Source organism: Lontra canadensis, unplaced genomic scaffold (assembly GCF_010015895.1).
Source record: "Lontra canadensis isolate GAN:19392208 unplaced genomic scaffold, GSC_riverotter_1.0 scaffold12, whole genome shotgun sequence".
NCBI lineage: Eukaryota > Metazoa > Chordata > Mammalia > Carnivora > Mustelidae > Lontra > Lontra canadensis.
This window is the reverse complement of record NW_022631006.1, coordinates 11,348,792-11,362,882: the sequence shown is the minus strand read 5'-3', so window position 1 is coordinate 11,362,882 and position 14,091 is coordinate 11,348,792. Positions and strand designations below refer to the sequence as shown.

Genomic DNA, 14,091 nt, shown 5'->3' with positions numbered 1-14,091 from the left:
GTAATGGTTATCTGCTACTATTGAGGCATAGGACTGGTTAACTTATCATATAAACTTAAATCTGAAGCGGACACAGTCTTCCTGGCTAATAATTACTTCTAAATACTGTCAGATTTAGTAGAGGAAATAAGAGTAGAGAATATTAGTAGAGAAAATCATATGTTTATTTCTCTTACTGGACTACATAAATTTAAATTCTTATGTCTTTGAAATGTATATGTGAAAATGGTGGAGTTTTAATCATTTGATAGCCACACGCATGAAATAATTATAGCACTGAGCCTTAACTATATTGGAAAATATGTGGAAACGTGAAACATCTAACAGTGGCATACAGGTTTTTAAAACCCCCTTGTGATAGGTCTACCAAAACACGTGAGAGAGTGTTCACAACATCATCATTTGTAAAAGTCTAAAAACTGGAAACAGTCCAAATGCCAATTAACAGGAAGATAGATCAATTGTGGTGTATTCATACAAGGAAAATCCCGTGGCAATAAAAAATAAACCATTGGGAAAAAAAAAACAGCGTGGCTAGACGAGTAACAGACATTATACAGAATAAAAGCGGGAACAAGGGCACATACTTTATCTCCTTACCTCATTTATTTGAAGTGTAAGATAATTGATGGTGATATGTTAGAATAGCAGTGGACATGACAGAAAGGGGCAAGAGGAGACTTTGACAGTATATGGAAGTGTTTTATTTCTTGGTCTGTGTGGTAGTGACATGGATGTGTCCATACGTAATTTTACCAAACTGGCTGTTTAAGATTTATGTACTTTTTGTACTTAATGTATGCCATGCCACAATAAAAGGGGAAAGATGTGAAGAAATTTATATTTAAAATGATATATTTTGGGGCTCCTAGTTGGCTCCGTCAGTTAAGCATCTGCCTTCAGCTCAGGTCATGATCCCAGAGTCCTGGAATGGAGCCCCGTGTCCAGGTTCCTGCTCAGCAAGGGTCTGCTTCTCCCTCTGCCTCCACCCCTCCCCATGCTTGTGCTCCTGTGTGCACGCTCTCTTGCTCTCTCTCAAATAAATAAAATCTTTAAAAGTAAATAAAATAAAATAAAATTATATATTTTAATTTTTCTAGAAAGTCATAACTTACGATCTGATTAAATATGACGTGGAGAAAGATGAGCCTATGAGAGATGGAAATGGATATTGCATCAGAGTTCCCAAAGGTACCGGAGAGTTCTGTTCAGTTAACCTCGGTTTTTTTACCATTATCAAGTGACTATTAAGAACTAACATACAGGGGCGCCTGGGTGGTTCAGTGGGTTAAGCCTCTTCCTGTGGCTCAGGTCATAATCTCAGGATCCTGGGATTGAGCCCTGCATCAGGTTGTTAAAAAAAAAAAAAAAAAGAACTAACATACAGTTGCTAAAATGAATACGTGGTAAAAAAAAAAAATTTTTTTTAGGGTGGGGGAATAAAAGAGATTTATTTAATACCCTCAGAAATAATTAATTCCAGGAATTCCAAAAGGTATTAATTTACCACTACATGTAGCATAGTTATACTTTGAAACCTAGCTTAACAACTTCCTGTCTGTGAGGTATTTCGTGGAAAGGGATATGGAATGATGGTTGCAAAATCTAGTTCAATTTAGTGGGTCTTCCTTCACTTTCAAGCTTAAAATACTGTGCATTTGTCCAATGATGTGTGTAAGTCATTATTCGGTAAAATACTAACATTTTTAGAATTACAAATGTGTGGCCACATAGACTTCTGTACTTTGTGTGTACAGTGTCTATACATGTGTATATGAAGTGTATGAATATGCATGTACGTGGGCATGGAAAGAGACCCTTCCTACAGCCAGCATGTTGCCAATGGATTGTATGGCAACAGTTGTTTTGTTTGTTTGATTGGTTTTCTTGGTTTCTTTCTTTTTTGTTCTCTTGCATTCACCACTTCTTATCATTGTGTTATTTTGCTCCAAAGCTAGGCATTTTTTTCACATTTCTACCAAGGAATGAAAACAACAAAGTTGCTAATTGAAAATTCTCAAGACCTCTATCACTCTTACTCTAGGTTTACTCGGCATGTTCCAAAACCCATTTTTTTTAAGATTTTTATTTATTTATTTATTTATTTGACAGAGAGAGAGAGACAGCCAGAGAGGGAACTTAAGCAGAGGGAGTGGGAGACGGAGAAGCAGGCTTCCCACCAAGCAGGGAGCCCAATGCGGGGTTCAATTCCAGGACTCTGGGATCATGACCTGAGCCAAAGGCAGTTGCTTAACCAACTGAGCCACGCAGGCTCCTCAAAACCCCCTATTAAAGCCAGGTTTCACACATTTCAATATAAATGGCAGAGGGGAACCTGGGTGGCTCAGTTGGTTAACCAACTCAGGTCATGATCCTGAAGTCCCAGGATCAAGTTCTTTATCGGGTTCCCTGCTCTGCATGGAGTCTGCTTCTCCCTCTGACCCTCCCCCCCTCATGCTCTCTCTCTCTCTCCCTCTCTCTCTCTCTCTCTCAAATAAATAAATAAATAAAATCTTTAAAAATATATAAATATAAATAAAAATAAATATAAATATATTAAATATAAATATATTAAACATATAAATATAAATATATATTTATATAAATATATAAATAAATAAATAAATATATAAAAATATATAAATATTTTATATATTTAAAAATATATAAAATATATAAATATAAATATATAAAAGGATAGGTTTTAAAAACATTTTCTTAGCTTGGTGTTACTTAGATTTTATTATTTTAAGTCTATGGCCATACCACCCTGAACACACCCGATCTCATCTGATCTCGGAAGCTAAGCAGGGTTGGGCCTGGCTAGTAGTTGGAAGGGAGATTTTATTATTTTAAGCCATGCGTTAGCCTCTTTAAAATAAAATGTGATCAAAACCCAATTACAAGAGTTTGAAAAGGCACAGGAAAACCAATGAGTTTCAATTTCATTACAAATTTTAAAATCTGGGAGTAGTCTGAAAAAAATATATGCTAATTTCAGCCCGGGGTTATTTGCTAACTGGGGCAATGTCCATTGGCAGGACTTAGGGTTATGCACATGAGGGATAGGCATATCTTCTGTAAAATGGGATAAGAATTATTTGAACACGTCACTTTTGGAAGAATTTTAAGATCCACTTGAGGAACAGATATATACGGAGTTTCAAGATCTAGAATTTAGAAAATCTGTGCATTTGGTCAATCAAAATAGATTGAAAGAGAATTTTATAAGTTTATGTCTTGGAAATACTATAAAACTAAGACAGAATGATAGGGATGTTTCACTTGGGAGTTGTCTTAGGTAGTAGAAAATGAAAGGTTGAGGTAAAGGAGAAAATATCTTCCGTTTGCAAGTTCAAAAACTGATTCCAAATACTGTATGCAAATTATTAAAATGATAAGCATCTGAATGTTACCACTGTACATGGAAAATGAGATCAATGTTGTGCCAGCTTTGTAAATGATTTCTAATAAAGGTAACCGAAAATGCAACCTGAACATCGCACTACATTTTTCTGAGAGTATTTTAATTATAAATAAAGTCTTTAATTTTTTCATTGTGGAAGACAGGCTTAATGCCAGACCCTATAACATTAAAAAATGGCATTTGAAAATAAAATTAAATAAATAAAATTACATTTAAAAATGGTACTTTCAGCAGGTTTAAGGGCCACACGTGAAGATATCCTTTTCTGAGTTTATGGCAACAGTTTCCAGAGAATGTTACTAATAAAATTTGCCTGCTGCTAGCAGATAAAATAATAGTTTACTCTCTTCTGTCCTAGGTGAGGTTGGACTCCTCGTTTGCAGAATCACACCACTTACACCCTTTTCTGGCTATGCTGGAGGAAATACTCAGACAGAGAAGAAAAAACTGAGAGACGTCTTTAAGAAAGGAGACCTCTATTTCAATAGTGGAGATCTCTTAATGATTGACCATGACAATTTCATCTACTTCCACGACCGAGTTGGAGATACTTTCCGGTTGGTTTCTCTGAATTATTGAGCAAAAAAACTAACACATGTACAATTTGGCTGCCTCCTAAATTGGAACTGCATTCTACTTTGGCTCTGATGCTCCCTTTCCTTCTGTCTCTCGGTGCGTCAGTTCAACCTTCTGTATTCCCAGAAAATAAGCAACAAAACACAGAAAGTGTCACTCTGCAACGCACAGTTAACTTGCTTGAGCAACACCAGATGAGAAAAAGGCAGAAAACTTGGGCCCGACTTTTGAGGCCCAATAGTCCATCCAATTCCTCTCCTTTATCCTCCATTATTACCAGACACTCGTAGGACAGCCAGGAATTTTCACACTGTTTCCAATCATGGGGCCTTTCTTCAGGTAAAACCAAAGGCAAACTCATGTGGAGTTGATGGGCTGAAGAGGAGGTGGAGTGTTCTGAGCCCCACCTGTTTCCCTCCCTCCCTCGCTCCCTCCAGCCCTAACCAGGTGGTTTCCCACAGAAACCCAAGTCAGCACCATGAAGTTTGGAGGTCATTACAAGAAGACCATGAAACTAATTCCCAACCGCAGCATGGGCCCCCAACCTCATGACACTTGGGTTTAATCAGCTTGCTTCCTGTGTAAGGTCCTTGAGGCCAGGCCCTGTGCCTGCTGGTTCACCCCCCAGCACCTAGCTCGGAGCTTAACACACATGAATGAATGAATGAATGAATGAGGAATGGATGGAAGGTGTCTGGCTGCAGTAGGAAGAGCAAGAATAGGAATGAGGAGAACCAAGCGCCTAAGCTCACCTCTCCTCCTGACCCAGCTGTGCTATCACGGCAGGTAACCTTTCTCAAGCCCGATTCCTTCACCCATGAAATAAGGACCTGCCAGGCGAGGTGGTGCGCGCCTATATTCCCAGCTACTCGGGAGGCTGAGGCAGGAGGATCGCTTGAGCCCAGGAGTTCTGGACTGTAGCGCGCTATGCCGATCGGGTGTCTGCACTAAGGTTGGCATCAGTATGGTGACTTCCTAGGAGCAGGGGACCGCTGGGTTGTCTAAGGAGGGGTGAACTGGCCCAGGTGGGATACAGAGCAGGTCAAAACTCCCAGCTGATCAGTAGTGGGATTGTGCCTGTGAATAGCTGCTGAACTCCAGCCTGGGCAAAAGAGCAAGACCCCGTCTCTTAAAGAAGAAAAAGAAAGAGATAAGGACCTCAGTGATCCTTCCATCTCTAGTATTCCATGAGTCAGGATCCATACCATGATTTTATGCCACCACCTTCATGTTACTAAAAAGATACTTCTGGGAGATCTAAAGAATTTTTCAATGTAAGACAAATTTTAATTATTAAGAGGACAAGTAGCCCCAGGTTGGGCACTAACATTATAACTTCCCTGCAAATAAAGTATATCTCCTATTCAAAGCTTTCCCTTTGCCATGAGACCCTGAAATACAAGGACGAAATTCCATTAAATTGAATTAAATAGCAACCAAAGTCAGTAAGAAAAGTGAGAGACCTAAACACATCAAAAAGTCATTGAGACTTATTTTTATTTCCTCATCCTTTCTCAGGCCAAACCTGTATTTCAACACTAGAACAACACCATTCTTTGTGTCATGTTTCATGTGGTGAGGTTGGAATTTCACATTTTATTATTTAGTTCTACGCCTTTGTCTTTTGTTTCTCAAGCAAGGTGCCTTCCCATGACTGAGTCAGGGGCATCTGGGGGAAGAGAGTGGAAAATAGGTGCTGATGCCCTCCAGAGGTCTCGGGCCGACACCACCTGCCCTGTCCTGGCAACCTGGCCAGGGACCATCAGTAACCTCTGCTAACCTTGCCTTTTCTTCCAGCTGGAAAGGAGAAAACGTGGCCACCACTGAAGTTGCTGATATAGTAGGACTGGTCGATTTCGTCCAAGAAGTAAATGTTTACGGAGTGTCCGTGCCAGGTATGCACAATATAAGTCTAAACCTTATGCCTAAATCCATACAGTAACGGAACATTGTTTTAACCCCAGAGCAAAGTTTGTCATCACTTTTGCCTGTCAGCTGGAGAGTTGAACAACTCTTTCAGCCACCTGGCAGTAAGGAGCTGACGTCTGGTTTATGGTCCATTGTAAATCAGCCAAGTCAGTACTTCTGAACCTGGCCTCCTTCTGTGGTTCAAATCCCCGGCTGTCCTTGGGTTCTCAGGCAAGCCAGATCTCTCCAAGATGCATGGTCCCACACTGCATTTGGCACCCCTCAGGCTTGATGGCGGAGAAATGGTACCTTGGCCTCTGAACCGGGAATCAGAAATAAAAACAAGTAGAATTGCTAGGAGAAAAAAACTGAAAAGGAGCTGACTTTGTCCAGACTTCTTTTAAAAGAGGTCCTTGACTTCAGCCCACCCCATGAGTTTCAGAATCATCACACAGAGTGGGGTCACCAAGCCTTCATGTGCGGGTCTGTTTCTGCCAGCAGAGTGGGGAGTGCTGAGTTCTGACTTTGGGAACTTGGCTGCAGTACCTGCTGGCTGTTTGACTTTGGGCAAATCACTAAAATTTGGGGTAATACCAGCCCTGCAGTTGAGATTGTCAAGAGAACGCATTCATTTCAACTACATAAATACTAAATATCTGTTTACCAGATATATCCAGGAGTGTTGTCATGGGAAGAAATCATTGTCATTATAGATGACAGAGGATTAAAACCTGCAAATCACTGTCCAAATATAAGGTGCTAGGGATGTTATTAATGTTCCCCCAGAACTCAATATTTGGGATTCTCACCTATTTTCCAAATGGAAATCCAAAAGTCTCTCTTTCCTGAGCTGTGATGGTTTCCCATGACTTTGGGCTGTCTTTAATTTTTTTAAGAATATTTGAGACTTTCTCTTGCCTGTTCCTCTCCAACCCTATGGCAGTGCCATGAAGGGATGTGCAGCTGCATCCCAGGTCACAGAGCATGAGGGGTTCAGCACACTCCTCCAATATTGGAACGTGGTCTGAATTCACACAAGGACGCATGTCCTTGTTGTCCACGATCACGGCATGCTGGGCCCTCACAGACCCCACCTGAAATGTTGCATGCACTTCTAGCTAACCACACAAAGAATGTGTATGAGAAGGTGAGAGAATCTGGGAAATGGAATGGAAGGATCGAATCCAATGCTCTTCAGGGCGGGGTCACTCGGGAGCTTGCTCACAGTGTGATTTCTCAGGCCGACCCCAAACCTACTTACTGAATCAGAATCTCTGGGGTGGGGCCTGGGCAGCTGTGTTTTAACAAACCCTCCAGTGATTCTTAAAAACAATGAAGTCTGATTTGGAGGTGACAAAAACGTTCTAGAACTAGATACGGGTGATGGTTGCACAACACTGTGAATGTACAAAATACTGCTGAATTGTACACTTTAAAATAGCTAAGATGAATTTTATGTTATGTGTGTGTGACCATAATTTTTTTTAAAAAATTCTAAATTCTGAGAAGCACTGAAGCCTTGTCTGGCCGATCATCAGGATCATCTGAGAAACTTTTGTTTCGAGTTTTTATCTAAGTTCCAGTTAGTTAACGTACAGTGTAGTATTAGTCTCAGCTGTACTGTATAGTGATTCAACCTGGGAAACTTTTTAAAGCCCAGATCTAATAGATCAGAACCTCTAGGGTTTGGGACTAAGACTCTTCATCCCTTCTTTTAATCCCCAAGTGACTCTAACAACTAGTAAGATCTGGGAATCACCCATCTAGAACAAAAAGAAGAGGAGGTTAATGGTTTTCAAATGATTTTAAGGCAGTCAGGTAGAACAAAGAGCAGGTATGCAACACCAGGGAACAAACTTTCACTTGACATGTCTCCTATAACCAGAGGCCAACAGCAGAAAAAGCCTGTCTCCTAAGGCAGGGAATGTACCAGTGACTGGGACGTGTGAAGAAGCTGGATGTCCATGTGACGTCCTGGGAGGATTCTGCAGCATTGAAAGCTTCGAGATGAGCTGAGACATGTCTCTTAGCTTTCAGGGTCAGAGATTCTCGATATCTTGCCTGTGGCTGGCTGGTCTACGAGGCACACAGCCAACTTCATTCCAGCCTAGAAACATAGCAAGACTATCTAGAACAAGCCAGTCTACCAGAGTGATTCTCAGTAGCAGAGAGCTCAGGAGGACCTTCACACATCTCAGCTTTCGACCAGGAAGGTACTCCAAAGTTTGGGTCTGGTTGACATTTATTAGGTATCACACCAGAACTTCCCAGCTACTCTCCAGAACTTTTTGTTCTCTATAGACCTTTCTGCAATAATGAAAATGTTCTGTGTCTGCACTGTCCAATATGGTGGACAATGATCATGGCTGCTAAGCACTTCAAATGTGGCTAGTACCACTGAGGAATTGAATTTTTTATTGGATTTTATTATAATTAATTTTAAGAGCCAAATGTAACCAGTGGCTGCCACACTGCACAATGCAACTCTATAGAGACTCTGGCCAGAACAGCTGTAAACCAGAACCTTCTTCCTTCTGGAGCTGAACCGGCCCCAAACCAAGTCCTGGGAGCCCGGGCAGAGACCGGAGACCCAATAGGACTATTCATGTCTCAGCTGGGCATTGCCTCTGTCAGAGCAAGAGGCAAAGAGCCAGTCAGCGCTGAAGATTTCTGTTGCATCAGACTCTGCCTTGATTCTAAAAGAAGTTAACCAGAGACATTTGAGAGTCCTGAGATGGGTGCTCTGGAGAGAGCTCCCATTGTGGGGACCCCTACAGAAAGAGGGTCCAGTGCCCTTCCTCCCTCCTTCAGCTAAGAGGCAAATTGTACAGGTGTGCACCTCCTTTCTTTTAATGTTTCCTCTTGCTTCCTGCCTTCTTTAGAGCCACAGGTAAACACACAATCACCATGGGAGAGGTTTCAAAATCTGGGGCCCAGGTGACAAAGGACGGGCTCCTTCCTCTCTCTGATTACAGCTAAGTAGTTCAGGGAAGTGGACCTAGACTCCCGCTGGGTTTGCTGGGTCAGGTAGAAGATGTATTAAGACCTAATTACCACTATCATCACAAGAAAACAGTTGAGTAATTGTTCTAAACTCCTCTCCACTTACGTTGCTGCCTGACAGGGAGGAAAGAGCTGCTGGATCTCCGTGGAGACACGGCCTCTAAGGGAGTAAAGCTTATCAACCGGAGGGCCCACAGCAGCTCACCCTTGTGCCTCCCATCACCCTTCCGACCCACAGCTTCTCTGAAATGCGGAGAGACAGAGCTATTAAGAATCTTGATTAAGGGGTGCCTGGGTGACTCAGTTGGTTAGGCAACTACCTTCGGCTCAGGTCATGATCCTGGAGTCCTGGGATCGAGTCCCACATCGGGCTCCCGGCTTGGCAGGGAGTCTACTTCTCCCTCTGACCTCTTCCCTCTCATGCTCTCTTTCTCTCTCATTCTCTTTCTCTCTCTCGCAAATAAATAAAATATTTTTTAAAAAAAAAAGAATCTTGATTAAATCAGTAAGTCTCAAAGGTGGTGTTTGTTCCCTGAAACACAACAGACCTGACGCTGCACACCGAGCCCAGTGGTTCATGACAGAGGACAAAGGACTTTTCACCAGAGTCCAAAAACCAAAATTCCCTGAGCCACCAGTGGGACTTGTCTCCCTCTCAGGTGTTTTCATGGAGGCCACTAAGAAAGATGACCACTTGTCTCAATCCAGTGTCTCACTCTGCCTATTATTTGCTGTGTGAACGTGAACAAATTCCTTAATATCTTTAAGCCTCAGGTTTTTCATCTGTAAAATGCAGATAGTATTTCTACCTCTTCATAAGGCTGTTGTGAGGGTTAAATGGGGTAGTCCATAAAACACACTTAGTATAGGGTCTGGCGTATGATAAAGATTTAATTGGGACACCAGGGTGGCGCAGTCTGTTGAGTGTCCTACTCTTGGTCTCAGCTCCAGTCACGATCTCACCGTCTTGAGATCGAGCCCTGCATTGGGCTCCAAGCTCAGTGAGGAGTCTGCTAAAGTTTCTCTCTCCCTCTCCCTTCGCCCCTCCCCTCTCTCCCTCTCTAAAGTGAATAAACCTTTAAAAAAGAAGATTTTAATTGGCATTTAGCTCTTGTTGTTGTATTTGCTTTAGAATGACTTCAACATATATCTGAAATAAAAATTCCAACTATCCAAAAGAAACCCATGTTCTCAGTCCCCGCTTCTTTGAACTAGGAAAGCGTCATAAATAGCACATCTAATGTTTTCTCATTTGATTTCTAGGTCATGAGGGTCGAATTGGCATGGCCGCAATCAAAATGAAGGAAAACTGTGAATTCGATGGAAAGAAAATATTTAACCATGTTGCCGATTACCTGCCCACATATGCAAGGCCCCGGTTTCTAAGAATACAGGTGAGACCTCTCGCTGTGGAGTTCATTTATCCTCTCTCTCAGAGACAGCTGTCTCTGAGAGAACAACTCCCTTCTACCATGGCAACCCTATTAACCAAATTTTCACCACCCCTAACCTGGAAGCTCAATAAGGAAGCAGAAATAATCAGAAAATAGAACTAGCAGAAGCCGAATTCTGATCCCTTTCTCACTAAAAGACAGACCAGTTCACTCAGCAGCAGCATTAGCAGATAACTCACAAAGTCTGTGTTTGATGAGACATGACAGGCACTTGAAACAGAAATGCTCCGACCCTCCTCTTTGTTGTTTCCAGTTCTAAAGAATGGAAAAATCCACTGTAGTTCTACATCTTTCTAAGGTGTGAAATTTAACTGGGCATCATTAGCCGGTTGGAACTATCAAAGGCTTAAAACTCTCACCACAAGAGGGATTTTTTTTTTTCTTTCTCAAACCTTAACCCGTTGGTTAGCTTAACACTCTCACTTTTGGACTATGAACTCTATGATTCTGTAGCTGGAGACCTGAGAAAAGAAATATTAGATTACCTGCTATTGCAGAAGTTATAGGGTTATTTCTGTTGATGTTCATAAAGCACTGACATTTGCTTTTATGACGAGAATGGCTGAGAGATGTGAACATTGAAATACCCTCAAGTCTGCCATCACCTATCAACTGAAGAAAGAAAAAGCCGTCTGTGTGAAGATGATTCCCTAGCCCCGCCCCTCCATAAATTAGGATATTCTAGTAACACCTGGAGCTCAATAAGCAGTTCTACTCTGCCTTTCACCATCCACAGCCCCTCATGCCCCACAGGTGATTTTAAAGCCTCAGGGGAATGAAAAACTACCTCTACAAAGGCCAACCCCCCACCTTGTGGAGCTTCTGTAAACCCAAGGTATTGATACGTGGAACTGCCCTTCACAGGTTCCACCTGAACCAGCCCTCCTGTCCCACCTCTGCCCCTTGGCCTAAACCCTCATCTGTTTACAAAACCTTCCACCAATGTGGACTGTTTGCTGTTTTTCAGGACACCATTGAGATCACTGGAACTTTTAAACACCGCAAAGTGACCCTCGTGGAGGAGGGCTTTAACCCGACAGTCAGCAAAGATGCCTTGTATTTCTTGGATGACAAAGCAGAAACGTATGTGCCGATGACTGAGGACATTTACAATGCCATCAATAATAAAGTTCTGAAACTCTGAATATTCCTGAGAGGCTAACTCACATTTCCAGAAAGAAACTGAATGAACCCAGTACAGCCATTTGGTGTAATCCAACCTTAATTTGATTGAACATTGCGAGATGCAATTTTTTTATGCATTCCAAAAAGGGAGGCTTTTTAAAAATTACACCTGAACCTTGACATGTGAAAATATTTAGAGATAAGTATTTTTTCAATTTGCAGAGCAAGCTTGTTAGAGGGTGCATTATTTTCTAAAATATATAATAAAATAGATGAATGCCAACCGATGTGATGACATTGTCTCTTTCTTGACTTTTAAGTGCAAAAACCCTGAGCCTAACAGTGTCATTGGCAACTTTTCATACATATCCTAACTCATCATAATAATAATGGCATTGTAGATTAAAAAAAAGTAAAGACAAAAATAAATTAAAAATGGCAAGAAGCTGAAAGGTAAGGGGGCTGGGTCACTAATGAGCAGTCCAGTGGAAATCCAGCTCCAGTGTGAGGCCAACTCTCCCCTCCTCAGAGCATCTGGGCCACTGTCTACAAACTGCATTCTTCAGCAGGTGAGAAGACCACCTTGACTCCTTAAAGGAGCCTAAGCCAACAGTATCAGAATTCTATACATGGAAGGTGTTAGTAGACATTTCTTAACTACATCAAGGATTGTACACTCACGTGTCTTCAGGATTCACATTAGTAATGGGGATGAGATAAACAGGTCGCGAATGTGGCAAACTTGAGGGCAGCCACTACTGGGTTTCAGTTGGCTGATGATTGTCCTGTGGGGTTACAGCTCGGGCACTTCTAAGATCTGATTATTCAGAAAACAGAAACCCAGCTATTTGTGAATCCTCCAGTGTTTTAAATGTGAAGGCTCAGATTTTATAAGGTTTCCATGGACCTGAACAAAATGTTATCTGTGGGCCAGATAAGTACCAGATCTCCAGTTAGTACCCTCCCCGCCAAGTCCCACATGCTCCTCAAACCTGAGACGATTTCTCTCCACAGCCAATCTCCTGACAAGCAGCCTGTTTAAGGACCTAGGCCCCCTGGGCATGATGCGGGAGGGTTAGGAAGCTTAGAGGAGGCTTTGCAGACAGGCTCTTTCTCCTTACACTTAGCCAGCTCCCTTCTTGAGGAGAAGTCTTTAACCTCAGCCTGTGTCAGTTGTACAGTCTTAGGAGCAGGTCCCTGGTAGTGGCAATCAAGACAACATATTCTTTACTGAAGCTTATCCTAGGAAACAGGAACTTCATGGTTACTAAGTCCATGTCCAAAAAGTGTAATCCAGGTTCACCCCAGTCTCCCTAAAAGAAGTGGAATTTCCTTCTCTAGAGGACATCTTCAGATGACCAGGAGCTGGCAAGGAGCCCCAATGCTCCCCCAATTTAATCCTCCTAAGGCCCCAGGAAAACATATTCCGGGATCCTCCATGATAGATGACAAGAGGGGTCACCACCCCCACCCCCAACACAGTTCTAGAAATATTTATTAAACTCTCTCCATTTTTTTAAGTGACTAAGAAGACTTGTGACCAGAATCCTTGCCCCTACTTATTATGCCCAATGATGAGTAGTTCCTGAGCACTTAATATGCCTAAAGGACCTGAGGATGGCCCCAGGAAAACCCCAGATACCCCTGTGTATTTGTGAATTTTGCCAATAATTTAGAACATTGTTGCTTGTGGGTCAGCACTTAAGAATTTTTGCAAAATTCTAAATAATCTCTGTCTTTGCTGTACTGATCTCCTAGGGACAATTTGAACACAAATGATGGGAGAGAACATGACTTTTGTTCTTGGAAATACCACATTGTGCAATTATGTGACTTCTGATCTTGTTAAAGTAATTCTGGTTGTAAGCAGAGGTTATATTAAAGCATGTGTTCTCAGATGAGAGCTCAGTACTTACACTGTTATCCAGAACATTCATTTTTCTGTAACCAGAGCCTAATGGGGCCTGACCACCTTTTTTTTTTTAATATTTTATTTATTTTAAAGAGGGAACCTTGAAATGTACTGAAGGACTGGGGGGGCCTGCTGGACCGTAAGCTTCTGATCAGTTATGGCACGATGGAAATAGCATGGGCTTTATTGAAGACAAGGAGACCTGGCTTTGCCCATTTACAAGCTTTTGTGACCGGGGGCCTCAGTCTCCTCATTTATAAACCATGAGTCACAGTGCCTGACTCAGACTGCCTGCCTTCTTCATACCAAGTGCTCCTCCAAAGTCATTCTTTCAGAGTTAAATCCACGTCTTCAACATCCTGAAAAGTAGACTCCGTAAGCACATACATTAAGGCTCCAGGATGAGCTCTGATGAATTAGCCAATGTCTCAGTGGTCAATTAAGTCACACAGGATATTTTTTCAGGGACAAGTACAATTTATTTCTACATTGTATCTCATATCACAAGCTGAACCACAGAAGGTGCCTGTCAGTACCCTTCCTGGGGTCCTTTCGCTCTGACGAGATGGCTGGGACCTTCTAGAAGTACCATGCTGGCTTAAGCTCCCCCATTTGTATCGTATCATGGGTCACGAACCTCTGTGAGAATCTGATAAAATCATGGGCTCTCTCTTAAGAAAAATGCA

At 42.0% G+C, this 14,091-nt stretch overlaps 1 protein-coding gene across 1 annotated transcript in view; it reads left to right on the top strand.

Moving 5' to 3' along the window:
• Positions 1-11,651, top strand: part of SLC27A2 (solute carrier family 27 member 2) — a 45,612-nt gene extending 33,961 nt beyond the window's left edge. Inside the window, exons 6-10 of the mRNA XM_032856519.1 lie at positions 1,101-1,191; positions 3,786-3,984; positions 5,801-5,898; positions 10,178-10,308; positions 11,336-11,651. Coding sequence (XP_032712410.1) covers positions 1,101-1,191; positions 3,786-3,984; positions 5,801-5,898; positions 10,178-10,308; positions 11,336-11,512 — 696 coding nt within the window. The 3' untranslated portion in view covers positions 11,513-11,651. The remainder of the gene's footprint in view (positions 1-1,100; positions 1,192-3,785; positions 3,985-5,800; positions 5,899-10,177; positions 10,309-11,335) is intronic.
• Positions 11,652-14,091: the final 2,440 nt, after the last annotated feature.